A 12,893-nucleotide genomic window follows, 5' to 3' on the forward strand; every position below is an offset into this window, starting at 1 on the left:
TCTAGATCCAGCAGTACATGGTACAATGAAGCTTATGTACTACTTTGCTGTGCTGACATACTGTCTCATAAGTCGTACCGAGAAGCTTATGGTACGTAAATTACATTTTATTGGGATCTCACTGCTTGTCATATTCTGGTTGGTATGTATATGCTATAAAATGTATCAGAGGTGAGAGCTGGAATATCTTTATGCTTAGGAGTATCATTATGTAATCATAGGATTTGTTAAGTAAAAAAATCATTCCCATTTATTCATAGTCATTTATCAAAATACTGGCTGGGAATGGTGGCATTATTACCTAATGTGTGAATCTGCATTTGTTTTTAGTATTGATAGAAAGTGAATGACGTGTCATAAACTACTTTAGAAATGCAACAAATTTTGTAATATTTCTTTTACACTGTAGAGCCCATGATTAGTTAAAGATTTGCATCTCACATCTAATCTTTTTAATGTTCAAACCAGTACTTTTGATGATACACTTGTATTTTAGGATATTCAAGATGCATTGCAAAATAACCATTAGTTTTGTATGCACAAGAAGTCTTTTAACTTAGTTATAACAATATTAATAAGTAATGCACCTTTTTTTAAAAAAATGGGTAATGTTTAGAAGTTGTAATAATTCTGTTCAATTTGTCTTTCAGTTCAGTCCATTTTTCTTAGATATGTGGAATCTTTTCCAACCAAAGCTTTCCGAACCAGCTATTCCTGTCCATCATAATAAACAGGTATGAAATATTATTAGGTATTATATAGAAATGTTTCATAGAAGAAAAGTGTTATGCTATCATATAGTAGAGAAAATGATATTCTTATACAGTGATGTAGAAAACTTTGCTGTTGTGCTAAACATGGTGTAGTAATTGAAAAATTTCACACTGCTTTGTACCATTGTAATAAAAAAAAGTTTACCTTAGAGTAATATAATTTATACTTTTTGATATACACACACACACACACACACACACACACACACACACACACTTCATATTCTTGTGCACTGTTGTAAACTTCCGTTTAATATCACTGATAAGTTGTTGTTATAGGCAGATTTGTAGATAACAAGCAATTAGAGTCTTACATTGTTCAACAAAAAGGATTAATAAAACGTTGGTATAAAGCTCAGTTAAGAAAGGTAGAATAGAGAGGTGTATTGATTGTTCTCTGTTACTTTCATAAGAATTATTTAACCTTCACAACAGTTGAAGTATTTGAGACATATTTTCAATGATCAGTACAAAAAATTTCACAATATTTAATTGTTTCTTTGGTAACTAAGCAGCTCATGTGGACAGAAGTACCTATGTTATATCAGTTCATAAAGAATAGATTTAGTATTTTTTATTTTAATCTCATAATGAAAGTTAAACTTCTTACATCAGAACTGAATGTTGATAATCTGGCTTTTATGTGTTTTGTTTTCTCCTTTTTAGGCTCTTCTCATCTTCTGGTACCAAGTGTGTGTAGATTGTCCAGAGAATGTTAGTTTGATCATTCAGAACAGCCATGTCACTAAGAACATAGCATTTAACTATATATTGTAAGTATGGTAATGCATCTTTCATTTTACAATACATGCAGTAATTTTATTTTATGTTTTAAGACAGATTATATACATGTACAACTAATTGTTTTCCACTTCAGGGCTGACCATGATGACCAAGAAGTGGTGGTGTTTAATCGTTGCATGCTTCCAGCTTATTATGGTCTGTTGCGTCTCTGTTGTCAGCAGTCACGGAGTTTTGCACGTCAGCTGGCGAGCCATCAGAATATCCAGTGGGCTTTCAAAAACATCACACCGTACACAACACAGTATACATCAGTAAGTTGATCTTACAAAATTCATATGGCTTTTAAATACCTTTTATCATACAATACTCAGTATAAGTTGCTGTTACAACATTGACAGGGTTTTTAAATCTTTACGCTTTAGTACACCATAAAACATCTCACCAAGTTGATTAGATAACATCCAGTAGACACTCAAAAGACAACATCTTTGACAACACTGTATATGTTCTTAAGTCTTTCAACATGGGGTCAGTCATATAGACTGACCCACGTAACCTTGTTGTACTGATTTAAATTATTTGTAGGTTTAGTACTTCTAACTTTCAATATAAAGTGCATATCTTGGCAGTATTTTACTTAATATTATAAGTCATTAGCATATAAAGTCATTTTTTATTGAAGTATTTCTGATAAAATAAAGATATGTCTATAATTATATTTAGTATTTGTTTTAAATAGTCCATGTGCACAGTAATTTTTATGATAAAATTAAAAATACTTTTCCTTATTTCAGAAATCTCAAACTTCCTTTGTGTACTCCATGAGACCTCCTAAATATATTGCAGAGGTTTTTGTTGTTGTTTTTTTTCAGTGAAACTTGATAGTTTATATATTATTTCCTCTAACCTAACTCAAAACGAAATGGTAAATATGACTGATCTCTTAACCGAAAAAAAAAAAAAAAGAGAGAGAGACAGAGAAAAGAAAAAAAATCTCAATTACCTTTTTTTTTTTTCTAGAATGATTATTGCAAGCTATAACAGGAAATCACAAATGTTATTTCTAAATAGCTAAAAGATTGTAACAACATACATCTACTTATAATTACGTTTATTGTTATTTGCCCTTAGAACCATAACCAACAATTATCTGTAGCTTATAAGTTGTAAATTACTTGGGTGAAAGTGCAGTTCATGTTACACTTTCAAATCACATTACCCACGATCTACTATAGCTAGTACAAGCAGCTTGTGTGTGTGCCTCATGAAATATTTTTATTTTATTATTATTATCATTTACTTTATTTAATCTAATCTCAACTAATCTAAAATATATTTTTACATTTAAGTTGCTTTTATAATTATATATAAAGAATAAATATGGAAAACAAGAAATAAAATACTTAAATCTTTTTTATAATTATATAAGATAATTAACCCTAATTGTTTATGCTGCTCATGGTATTGCAATTAATAATTTTTTGTTAAATAAATAATGATCCAAACAATACAAACTAATAACATGCACAAAGTAACAAATTCCTTTACCTCTTGAAACTTTTTTGGCTTTTTAACTCTGCAACAACAGTCATTAGAAATTTATCCAAGCTGGCTGTTAACTTTCTCACAAGACTGTTGTTCATTCTTGAAGTGAAGTTGACATTTAACCATCCAGAACATAATGTTATACAGCATATCATTTGATAGATGATAACCTTGAGTTTCTATTGGTTATAGGTAATAATTAAACGTAAGAGTGAACTATTAACAAATTATGAAAGAGAGGATGTGATTGGTGGGTGTGGCAGGAGGTCTAATTTTCTATTTGATAGCTCTGTAACCAAACAAAGTTGAAGATTATAACAAATGTGTTTTTTCTAAGCAAGTTCAATTTTTATACTGAGTAACTTATGTTTATATTTTTTACTTTTTCAAGGGTTGGTGGGTGAAATAGGGATGGTTGCATGCTAAGAGAAAATGTGTTGTGTGTCACATGGGGAAATTCAAGATTTTTAAAAAATAGAATTATGAATTTAAAATGTAGCTAATAATCATATTTTAATTCTACAAGGCAATATTTTTAAAAACATTATGCTATTCAAATTGGAATAACATAAACAAAAAGTAGTTTAACATTTTGAATGTAAGGCATTAAAACTTTGTGCCATGTCCAGTAAAAAAAAATACTACGGTACATATGGTTAGTCTGATGCTGTTACAATATTCAGCGGTTTTATAAAACATCTCAGGTTTATTTATAGTTTGTCTCTGACAAGAAAAGTAACCTTTGAAAGAGCTCATGTTATAAGATTTCTTATTTTGTGTTAGATTTATAGTTCCATTCACCAATAAGACACTAATTAAAATAATCACATTTTATCTTTCATTATTCAGTTATTATTTGTCATTCTATGCAGTTTTGTAAAGTGTTTGAACTTTTTTATAATATTTTTTTCCCAGTTTTGGGTTTGTTTGAGATGAGTGAATTCATTTGTAAGTGCTAACCCTATTTGTACAGGAGGGTCAAAATGTTTGTTTCATGACATTTTTATAGAGTTAGATTCCTTTGACTTTATTATTAATGTTTGTCAGGAAACTTGACATTAAAACATAATTATAATTCAAAGTTTTATATTAACTAAGTTTTAATTTATTAATTTAATTTAAATAAATTCTCAGTCTTCATTTCCCTGACTAACATAATGCACTGCTACATTCCACATTATCCATTGTTGTTTGTCTTTCTACTTTTGTATGGTTTGAGCATCCCACCAATTGAAGATTTATGCTACAGATACTGACAGTTTAGAATATGAACTTAAAGTTATTTTTTGTACTGAAATAGAAAACAAATAAAACATCAAACCTATGTACTATGCTTCTCTTGTTTATTCTGTCTTTCAAAAAGTATCATTTGTAGCTGAATTACCAAAAGAGAGAACAGATTGTTATTTACAAGGTTCATTAGAAAGTGTCTTTGTTTTGGTGCTTGTAAGATGGTGTTGGGTCTCACTTTGGGTTTTTGTGATTGTGTTTTCTGTTCTGAGCAAAAAATGTGAATTTCTTTAAACATATTTTTTTCTTAGTTAGAAATTGAAAATTCTAAGTATATATATTTCAAAGATTACGTTTAAGCCTGCTTGCACTCGTTATGATCACACTGGCTACATGCATGGCTTATTTCCTTCTGCTGTGTTTATTGTTTTAATTCTGAAGTAGGAACTCAGTACAAGAAATAAGACTGAAAATTTGCAGAAAATAAATGTGAAAGTACGAACAACTTAAACCAAGAGGAAAATTAGGCATCAAAAGAAGAAGAAAAAATGTATTGGTAACTTTATCTTGATCATGATTGATGACAAAGTAACAGATTGTTTTATCAAAACAAAACATTTGATATTTATTTAGGAGGTTTAAGAAGTTATGTAAATGAAATAGGAAAACTAACATGAAATAGTAAAGAGTTTTTATTCTTAACACGAAAATCACTTTGCACTCAGACTGACATGGTGAACTTAGATATATCTTTAGTAAAAATATTTTATTAAACATTCTGAATTTCTGTGTGCAACACACACCTACTACAGGTGGTTAGGGTACCAGACTCACAATCTTAGGGTCGCGGGATCAAATCCCCATTACACAAAATACTGCTTGCCCTTCCAGCTATGTAGGTAGTATAATGTTACAGTCAGTCTATCTATTCATTGGTAAAAGAGAAATCCAAGAGTGGGTGTTGGGTGGTGATGACTAGCTGCCTTCCCTCTAGTCTTACACTGCTAAATTAGGGACAGGTAGCTTTTCTGTAGCTTTGTGCAAAAGCCAACAACAAACAAATATGCCTACTAAAAGGTTACCAGAATTATAGCAAAGATAATGATGTCAGTCTAGTGCAATGGTTTCCAAACTGTGTACTGCTAGAAGTGTTGTTTGAGTTTCACCAAATAGAGGATAATTAAGAACATGAAAAACATACAAGTATATTGCATGTGGTGACAGAAGTGTTGAGTAAATAAAGACAGTTGGGTTAGGCTGTTGTCATTGAAAAACCTTTAAAAACTGCTGGTCTAATAGATTGACCTGTGTACACAGAGTTACTTCTGTTAAGAAGGAACCTAAATAATTGTTGGTGATATCATAATTTTAATATATAACAGAAAATTACATTTTTTTTTTGTTAAGTATGGTAAGTAATATATAATAACATGACATTTTACCTTCTAGGCAGTGAACGAGCTATTCAAATTGATGAAAATATTTGTAACGAAGAATCCTGACAGTACGGAACAGGAGATCCGAGAAATCCATCACTTCAAGAGAACAACCCTGCGACTGTACCTAACTGTTCTTGATGCTCGTGCTTGTTGGGCTACATTAATTAATGCTCTACGCCACCTAGTGGAGACAACAGATGATCGCTTGTTTGTTATCTGTAATAGCGGTCTGGCTATGCTGTTTCAGGTATAGTGAAGTAATGTTTAGGTTTTAATTTTTGTGTTTAATAAGTGCAACTGTGAATATCTCATAGATACTAAAAAGTAAACTTGGAATAAAAGCTATTGTGATTTGTTTTGTAATTTGTGTAGCTTTATAGGCTACAAGAAATTGGCATTAGTTGGGAGTAAACACTTGCAATTGGAAAATGAAGAGAAATTAAAGAAAACTTTAAAATGATAATAGCATCTTTTGTATTGTTAAAAGATACAAATAGTTTATTTTCTTTCTTGCACATAGTGTTTCATCAGTTATTGAGAATTTTGTTGAAACTTTCTTAGTCTAAGTTTAGACATAGTTGTCAATTTATTTATTTATATTTTTCTCAAGATTTTAAATAATTTCTAAAATGCCTGAAGTTAGTAAATAAGTAAGGAAAGTTCAAAAGTTTCTTTTTAATAATTCTTTTGGGGAAATATATGAAATTATATACTGTATTAAGTAGAACTTTTTCAGCACAATTAGAGCAACAATTGCAAATGCCTAAAGGCAGTTAATGTGTAAAGTTGTGGTTGAAAGAAAACTTGCATGGAGAACCTTTGCTTGATGTATAATATATTTATTTTTCATCCATTGACTTGTATTGTATTTTTTTTAGAAAATTTTATCTTAATAAGAAGAGTTTGTTTCTTGACTGTTTGTACTAAAACTACTAGTGTTTTTGCTGCTGCATTATCATAAACATATCAAAGTTATATTTGTTTAATATTATAACTAATGGTCTTAATAAAAGATACACCTTCAGCAAATACTGTTCAACTCTCTGCTTCACTACTTTGGTTTCAGAAATCATTTGTGGAGTTGCTGATGTAAGAAACATTTGAGAATAAGCAAAATCACTTCAATAAATAATAATATTCCTCTAGTATACTGAAAATATCATTATAAATATTGAGTTTGTTCTTGTTACATTAAAGGCTTTCTCTTCACTACAAGTATGTTTTTGTAATATTAGAGGCCTTTGGTACAATATATATTATGTTAGTGAGTGTGTTTTTGTGATTTTAAAGGCTTTCCATACACTACACATAATGTATCAAGAAGCCACAGCCTGTCATGTCACTGAAGACATGGTCGAGCTTTTAGCTATTGCACTTGATCTGTTGAAGTGTGTGCAAGGATGTCAGGACACACCAGAAGTCAGTCAGTGGCTGTTGTCATGGAAACAACACACAGATGTTATACACAAGTTGCTGACTCTTCTCAACTCTTACACTCCTCCTAAGGTTCGCCACATATGTATAGGTACGTCATTACACTCGAACTCTGTAAAAAATACTTCACTTTATGCATAGTGAATACTTTAGTTCTATATAATGTGTTTTCTTCACCCAGAAAGTACTTAAAACAGTTTTTTACTTGATAAGTGTTTTGTTTGTTTTAAACTTCTATATCTTGCTAAATAATTACAACAGCACTTCAAATGAAAAAATGTTTATTTCCTGATTTTATAGAAGTACTCCAAGAGCTGATTTTACTTTATCCAAATGAAAACTTGTCATCCATCATACGTCTGTTAGGCAGCTGTCACACATCATTCTTAGAAAGTAGTAGCCCAAGTAAGTTCATTAACTAAATCATTTCCAAGTTAACTGATTCAGTTAATCTCACCAACTCTTTGTCAATAGTTATATAAGAAAAGTGGCCAAATTTTGTCTACTAATGTCAGATATGTACTTTCTAGTAGTATGTGTAGTAATGTAAATATACGAGTGTCTTCTACAGTTGGTGTCTAACTTGGCTGATGATACATTTGAAAGTAAACAAATAAACATATTCAAAATAACTTAAATGTATGTACAAAATTTCTTTAAAAGTGTGGAGATCATAGTTGTATCTTAAATGCTGTAAAGTTCTCTTGTCAAAAGTCCACTTATGCCAATTCAGTTGCTTCAAAATTCAGTTGACAAGCAAACTCTTTGTGTCTCAGTAACATCTGTGTATAATTCAATTATGTTGTCACATGAGTTAACATAATTGTATCCTGAATTTCCAATAATCTTCTGCCTTTTGTCAAAGTCCACTCATATGGGGTAATTACTTTAGAACACCCTTTGACAAGACAACTTATTCTCTTTCAAATTGCATTAGAGACCAGATGCTTTTCTGACCCTTTTTCCTTAGACCTGATCAGCTGTAAATGTCTTAAGCCCTGCATATGTGAATAAAAAACCAGGAAACATTAAAAACAAGTCTTTATAATGGCTAAATCCTGTTGGCTACTTAACCCAAAACATTAAAATTCTCTAGTCATACACATTAAGTGTACTACAAAAGAATGCAATAGTGGAAGAAATCTGGTGGCCAGTAATGTGTAGTGACCATTATGACTTATCATTAGTGTAGTTGTACTGTTAACCATCAGGATAAGGCCATGAAAATCTGGAGAGATTTTTTTTTAAGAAGCAGAGGTTAGTGCTTTAATATGAACATAATATAATTATAACTATATTTCAAGATATTGTACTTTTCCTTACATTCTGTAAATTCAGAAATTTATACCATTTTATTTGGATTAAATGTTTATTATTTCCTTATAACTGAATCAGAATGAACTGGAAATTATATTTAGCACTGTCAAAAAATAGAGTTTTTCACTTAGATATTTGTAATTATATCCTTGTAACATTGTGACTGCTTTTATTTTTGTTTTCACACAATCAAGTTTGTTAAATTGTGTGGCAATATGCTTATCCAAGCTACTTAGTTAATGCAATCCCTGATTGACTTTCTGGGTTGGTTATTTAAACATTTCATATACACAGTCTTACAAGTGGTTCATTAAAGTATATAAAAAATGATACACTACGTTTGTCATAACAGGGAAGAATGTTTGTTTCAAAAAGTTGTGTGTTTGCTTTTAATTAGGACTTCTATTCCATCCTTCACTGCTAAGATTGGTCTTTTTACTATTTTACATTTTAAAGATTATTTATTGTCTTTTTTTTTTGCTTACGAAATTGCAGGAAAAGAACAGTAATTTTTGTTTATGTATATATTTATGTCAAAATGTAGAGTTGGTAGTGTAAGAAACGGGGTGGTACATACATTTGGTGTAACTGCTATCCTTATGTATTATATAAACACAGTACTAAATTTGAATCAAGTCATATTAAAAGTGTATGAACTTGTCCAGTTAGATTTAAGCTTCTGCTCTTTGTTTGGACAAAAACTGTTCCAGCAACAGGTGTTTTTGTCTGTTGGCTAATGACAGTTGATACATATAATAAATCTTCATTTTACTTTCTTGAGATGTTTGTCTTATAGATAAGTTTGACATATTTCATTAAGCAACTGTTGAAAGTTCCTTCTTGTTGTATACAGTTTTGTAATTTACAAGTTTTGTGCACTTTAATTTTTGTATTGGGAAATGTTGAAGTTTGTAATTATATTAATATATATGTGCTGTATTATGTAACCAATTGGAGAACCAATTAATGACAGGTTATTTTAGGATATTAAAAATTGTTTCCCTTAGTTTGTATAATTGTAAAATATACCCATAAAAACTTAAAATTTGTATGTTACCCCACATGGCCTAATGAACCTCCATATCAACTTTTGCAAAATGATTGTGTACATACAACAAACAGTACTGTTATATTGTTTTATTTATTGGTCATCAAAAATAGGCTTACATAGATGTGTTACTAAATCTCTCTCCTTTTTAGGTGAGTATATAATTCTTTTTCTTTTTTTCTTCAGTTACCCCTGGTCCTTATTTTCCACGAAGAAATCAGATGATGTTACCCACCAAAACAAGTATTCGGCCACAGAGGTTGATGTTTCAAATGTTCCTCCACCCTAACCAGCTGGAGTGTGCTAAGGTTAGAATATCCTGTTTAAATATTTACTGCTAAAACATGCTCAAGATCATATTATTTAACCAGTGTACTATCCTATGTTTCTGGTGCACTTGCTATGATGTAACAAATCAATGATGTAAAATTAGTGTGTTAAACTTTATTTATATGCTAATGTAGGAGTGAGTTGTTGCCATAATGCAAGTTAAATTAATTATTACACAACTGATCATTAAAAGAAATTAAAAAAATGTGGTGGAACTAGACCTCACTTTTTAAAAATGAAAAGTCCTGATAAATGATAAGAAATTGATATATGTAGAGTTTTTGTTGGTTTGCTTAAGGATTTCTGATCTCTGATTTCTAGGGTGTTGATGAAGCCTATGATCAAGCTGTCCTTGAGTTTTTTCTCCCGTACCATCAGTTTGTAGATATGTTGTGTCGTATTGCCATCACACATGATGCAATTGACTTGGACCTGGTCAATCTGAGTATGTAATTTGTAAATTTCAAATTGTATGTGATAGCTAAGTTTAAATGAGAGTGTGGTTGTTTTCTTCTGTTCAGTCATCATAAAAGTTTAAAATTTCTGATATTCCTGCATGTTTGAGTATTACTTTGTAGCTTAAGAGGAAACAATGCAGTATTTTCAGAGTTTTGAAGATACTTAATTTTCATACTTTCTCCTTTGATTTGCAGATACCAGCCATTAAAGGACACAAAATATATAGGTTATCCAATCTGGTTCATTATATTTGAATTCATAGTTTTACAATGCAGAAGTGATAAATGGGCCATTTAGAAATAACTTTATTGCCAGATGCACCAGCATTCCTGGATGATAGTAGTGATTAATTGATTTACAATAACTGGATCGAATTAGCCATAAGCTAAGATATTTATATAATGGTCAGTTAATACTGACTTTAAACTTGATACATGAATGTCTTTTGTTCATTGTCATATTTTGATGAAACATTTTCTAGTTTAATATTTTATTATTATTATTATTATAGGTTCTTTGTTAGCTATTGAAGGATCATCTCTTCATCTTGCTATCTTTCCAAAACTATGGCTTGACATTTATCAATTAGAGGTAAATAATTTATTTTCTTTAAAAAAATGTAACATTTTTGCTGTTGTATTCAATTATTTTTATTAAAATTTTCTCCACTTTTGAAATGTAAATTTAACTGGCCAAGAGTCCATTAATTTATTTTTGGGTAGGCTATGTGAAACTAGTACATTTAAGAAAATGACCAATTTCTTTTACAAGCTGTCCACTGAGGAGATAAGTTACATCTCTTTTTCTTATTTTCATTATGCAGCAACAACTAGGAAAGGCATTCCTGAAGCTTCTTTGTAACAGCAACTTCTTCATTGACTACTTGGAGACTGTTTTAGTTGATGAAAGAATGTGTCTAAACAACCTCTTTGTATATCAAGTATTTTCCCTTTTTATGCCTAAGGTAAACCTTGCTATGTTCATACAAGTTCTTGACCAATGAAACATTTTGAAATTAGTCTAATTATCACCATGCAAACACTTGATTTATGTGGAATGTAAGAAAAATAATGTACTAATTTTTTCACCAGGTGGCTAATCAATTAATCAATGAACAGACAATGTCGCTAACATCGTCTCTGATCTCATCTGTGATAGACAGTTTAAAGTCCCCAAGTTTAGCAAAACAAGCTTTAAAATTGAATGGGGTAAGTAGTTTTAGATAATTAACATTTGAAGGATTATCATTGTCTTAATGTATGCAGTACAAATTTTGTAAAATAGAGTAAAATAGCAGCAAATTATAAATCTGAAACAATCAGTGCTACCAATTCATTTTAAGAGAAAAGACAAAACTCGTATACATAAATAAAATTATTAACCTGACTGTTAATATTGTAAATGTACATTAACTTTCTAGGACTTAAGAGCTTTGCTTCTGCTGCTTTCTTTGGAGAAACCAAGAGATGGTTTAAACAAACTTAAGGAAGCCATTTCAAACTTAAAAGATCAGTGTCAAGATCTCTTAAAATCTACAGATCATACAACTGAAAATGTCACCATAACAGAAGATAGCACAAAAGAAACACGTAAGTTTTTTTCTTTTCAGTGAAAAGGTAATATACCACTTTTTCTTCAGTTATTATACGATGAATGAGAATTGATTACTACTACACTTACTTTGATGTACTGGATTATAAGAGTTAAAATATTTGTTTTTCTGTAGAAGAACCTCCTTGTAAAAAAGTACGAATATCTAGTGAAGAAACATCAGTTACAGGTGCTGGAGATGAATCTACCGAGAGTGAAGCTTCTACTAGCATTCCAAAAGAAACCCCACTGGGGGACAATCAAGCACAAGTCACAAATCAAACTACTCACTGGGCTGAAGTGTTACTGAAATCAACATCTGCTTTATTAGGAATTTTAAATGAGAAGACATGAAAATAGTAGCAGCTGCCAGTCTTTGGGAATAATGTAGAAACTTAGTAATATATTGTGCATATAACTCATGACTGGAGAATTCAGTTTTTATTAACCGTGTTTTCTCTCTCTGATATGCATTTACCTGCTCAGAAGGTTTTGTCTTCAGGGTGCTTTACCTTATCCATGGTGGTTCCTAACATAAGAAGACAGTCAACTGCAGAGAGAACTGTGCTTTTTCTTTTTAAATTGTGGCTGAGCGTTACTTATAGCGTTCATAAATAAATATGGAAAGGACCAAATTAACAAAATGTGTCTTGCTTTTGTATGCATTTATTTTGCTGTCACTTCCAATACAAAAGTCTTCAGCAGAAGGGACTCACATGTCAAGATATTTCCTATGGAATACAACACTGAAAGATGATTAAAAGATTGTACAAATACTGTAATAAAATATTGATCATTCTCATAATGTTAACACTGAAATACACAGACAATAAAGTAATGAAAAAAAACTGAAATTTTAACACAGAACAGACATTCTTATTAACCTTAGTTCTAGTAAACAATAATCCAATCTTGAGTAATGCTTATTTCTTTCTATATGTATATTTAAAAATATCTGTATTCTGTGTAAAAAGTTCAGTACAG

At 30.5% G+C, this 12,893-nt stretch overlaps 1 protein-coding gene across 2 annotated transcripts in view; it reads left to right on the top strand.

Moving 5' to 3' along the window:
- puf (ubiquitinyl hydrolase 1 puf) overlaps positions 1-12,544 on the top strand; it is a 136,866-nt gene extending 124,322 nt beyond the window's left edge. For both annotated transcript variants that reach the window (XM_076456603.1, XM_076456604.1), the window contains exons 63-76: positions 6-91; positions 651-734; positions 1,440-1,546; positions 1,651-1,828; positions 5,742-5,978; positions 7,022-7,256; positions 7,466-7,570; positions 9,717-9,838; positions 10,182-10,305; positions 10,831-10,910; positions 11,143-11,283; positions 11,411-11,527; positions 11,740-11,908; positions 12,046-12,544. In XM_076456603.1, coding sequence (XP_076312718.1) covers positions 6-91; positions 651-734; positions 1,440-1,546; positions 1,651-1,828; positions 5,742-5,978; positions 7,022-7,256; positions 7,466-7,570; positions 9,717-9,838; positions 10,182-10,305; positions 10,831-10,910; positions 11,143-11,283; positions 11,411-11,527; positions 11,740-11,908; positions 12,046-12,263 — 2,003 coding nt within the window. In that variant the 3' untranslated portion in view covers positions 12,264-12,544. The remainder of the gene's footprint in view (positions 1-5; positions 92-650; positions 735-1,439; positions 1,547-1,650; positions 1,829-5,741; positions 5,979-7,021; positions 7,257-7,465; positions 7,571-9,716; positions 9,839-10,181; positions 10,306-10,830; positions 10,911-11,142; positions 11,284-11,410; positions 11,528-11,739; positions 11,909-12,045) is intronic.
- Positions 12,545-12,893: the final 349 nt, after the last annotated feature.

This window comes from Tachypleus tridentatus, chromosome 9 (assembly GCF_004210375.1).
Source record: "Tachypleus tridentatus isolate NWPU-2018 chromosome 9, ASM421037v1, whole genome shotgun sequence".
Taxonomy (NCBI): domain Eukaryota; kingdom Metazoa; phylum Arthropoda; class Merostomata; order Xiphosura; family Limulidae; genus Tachypleus; species Tachypleus tridentatus.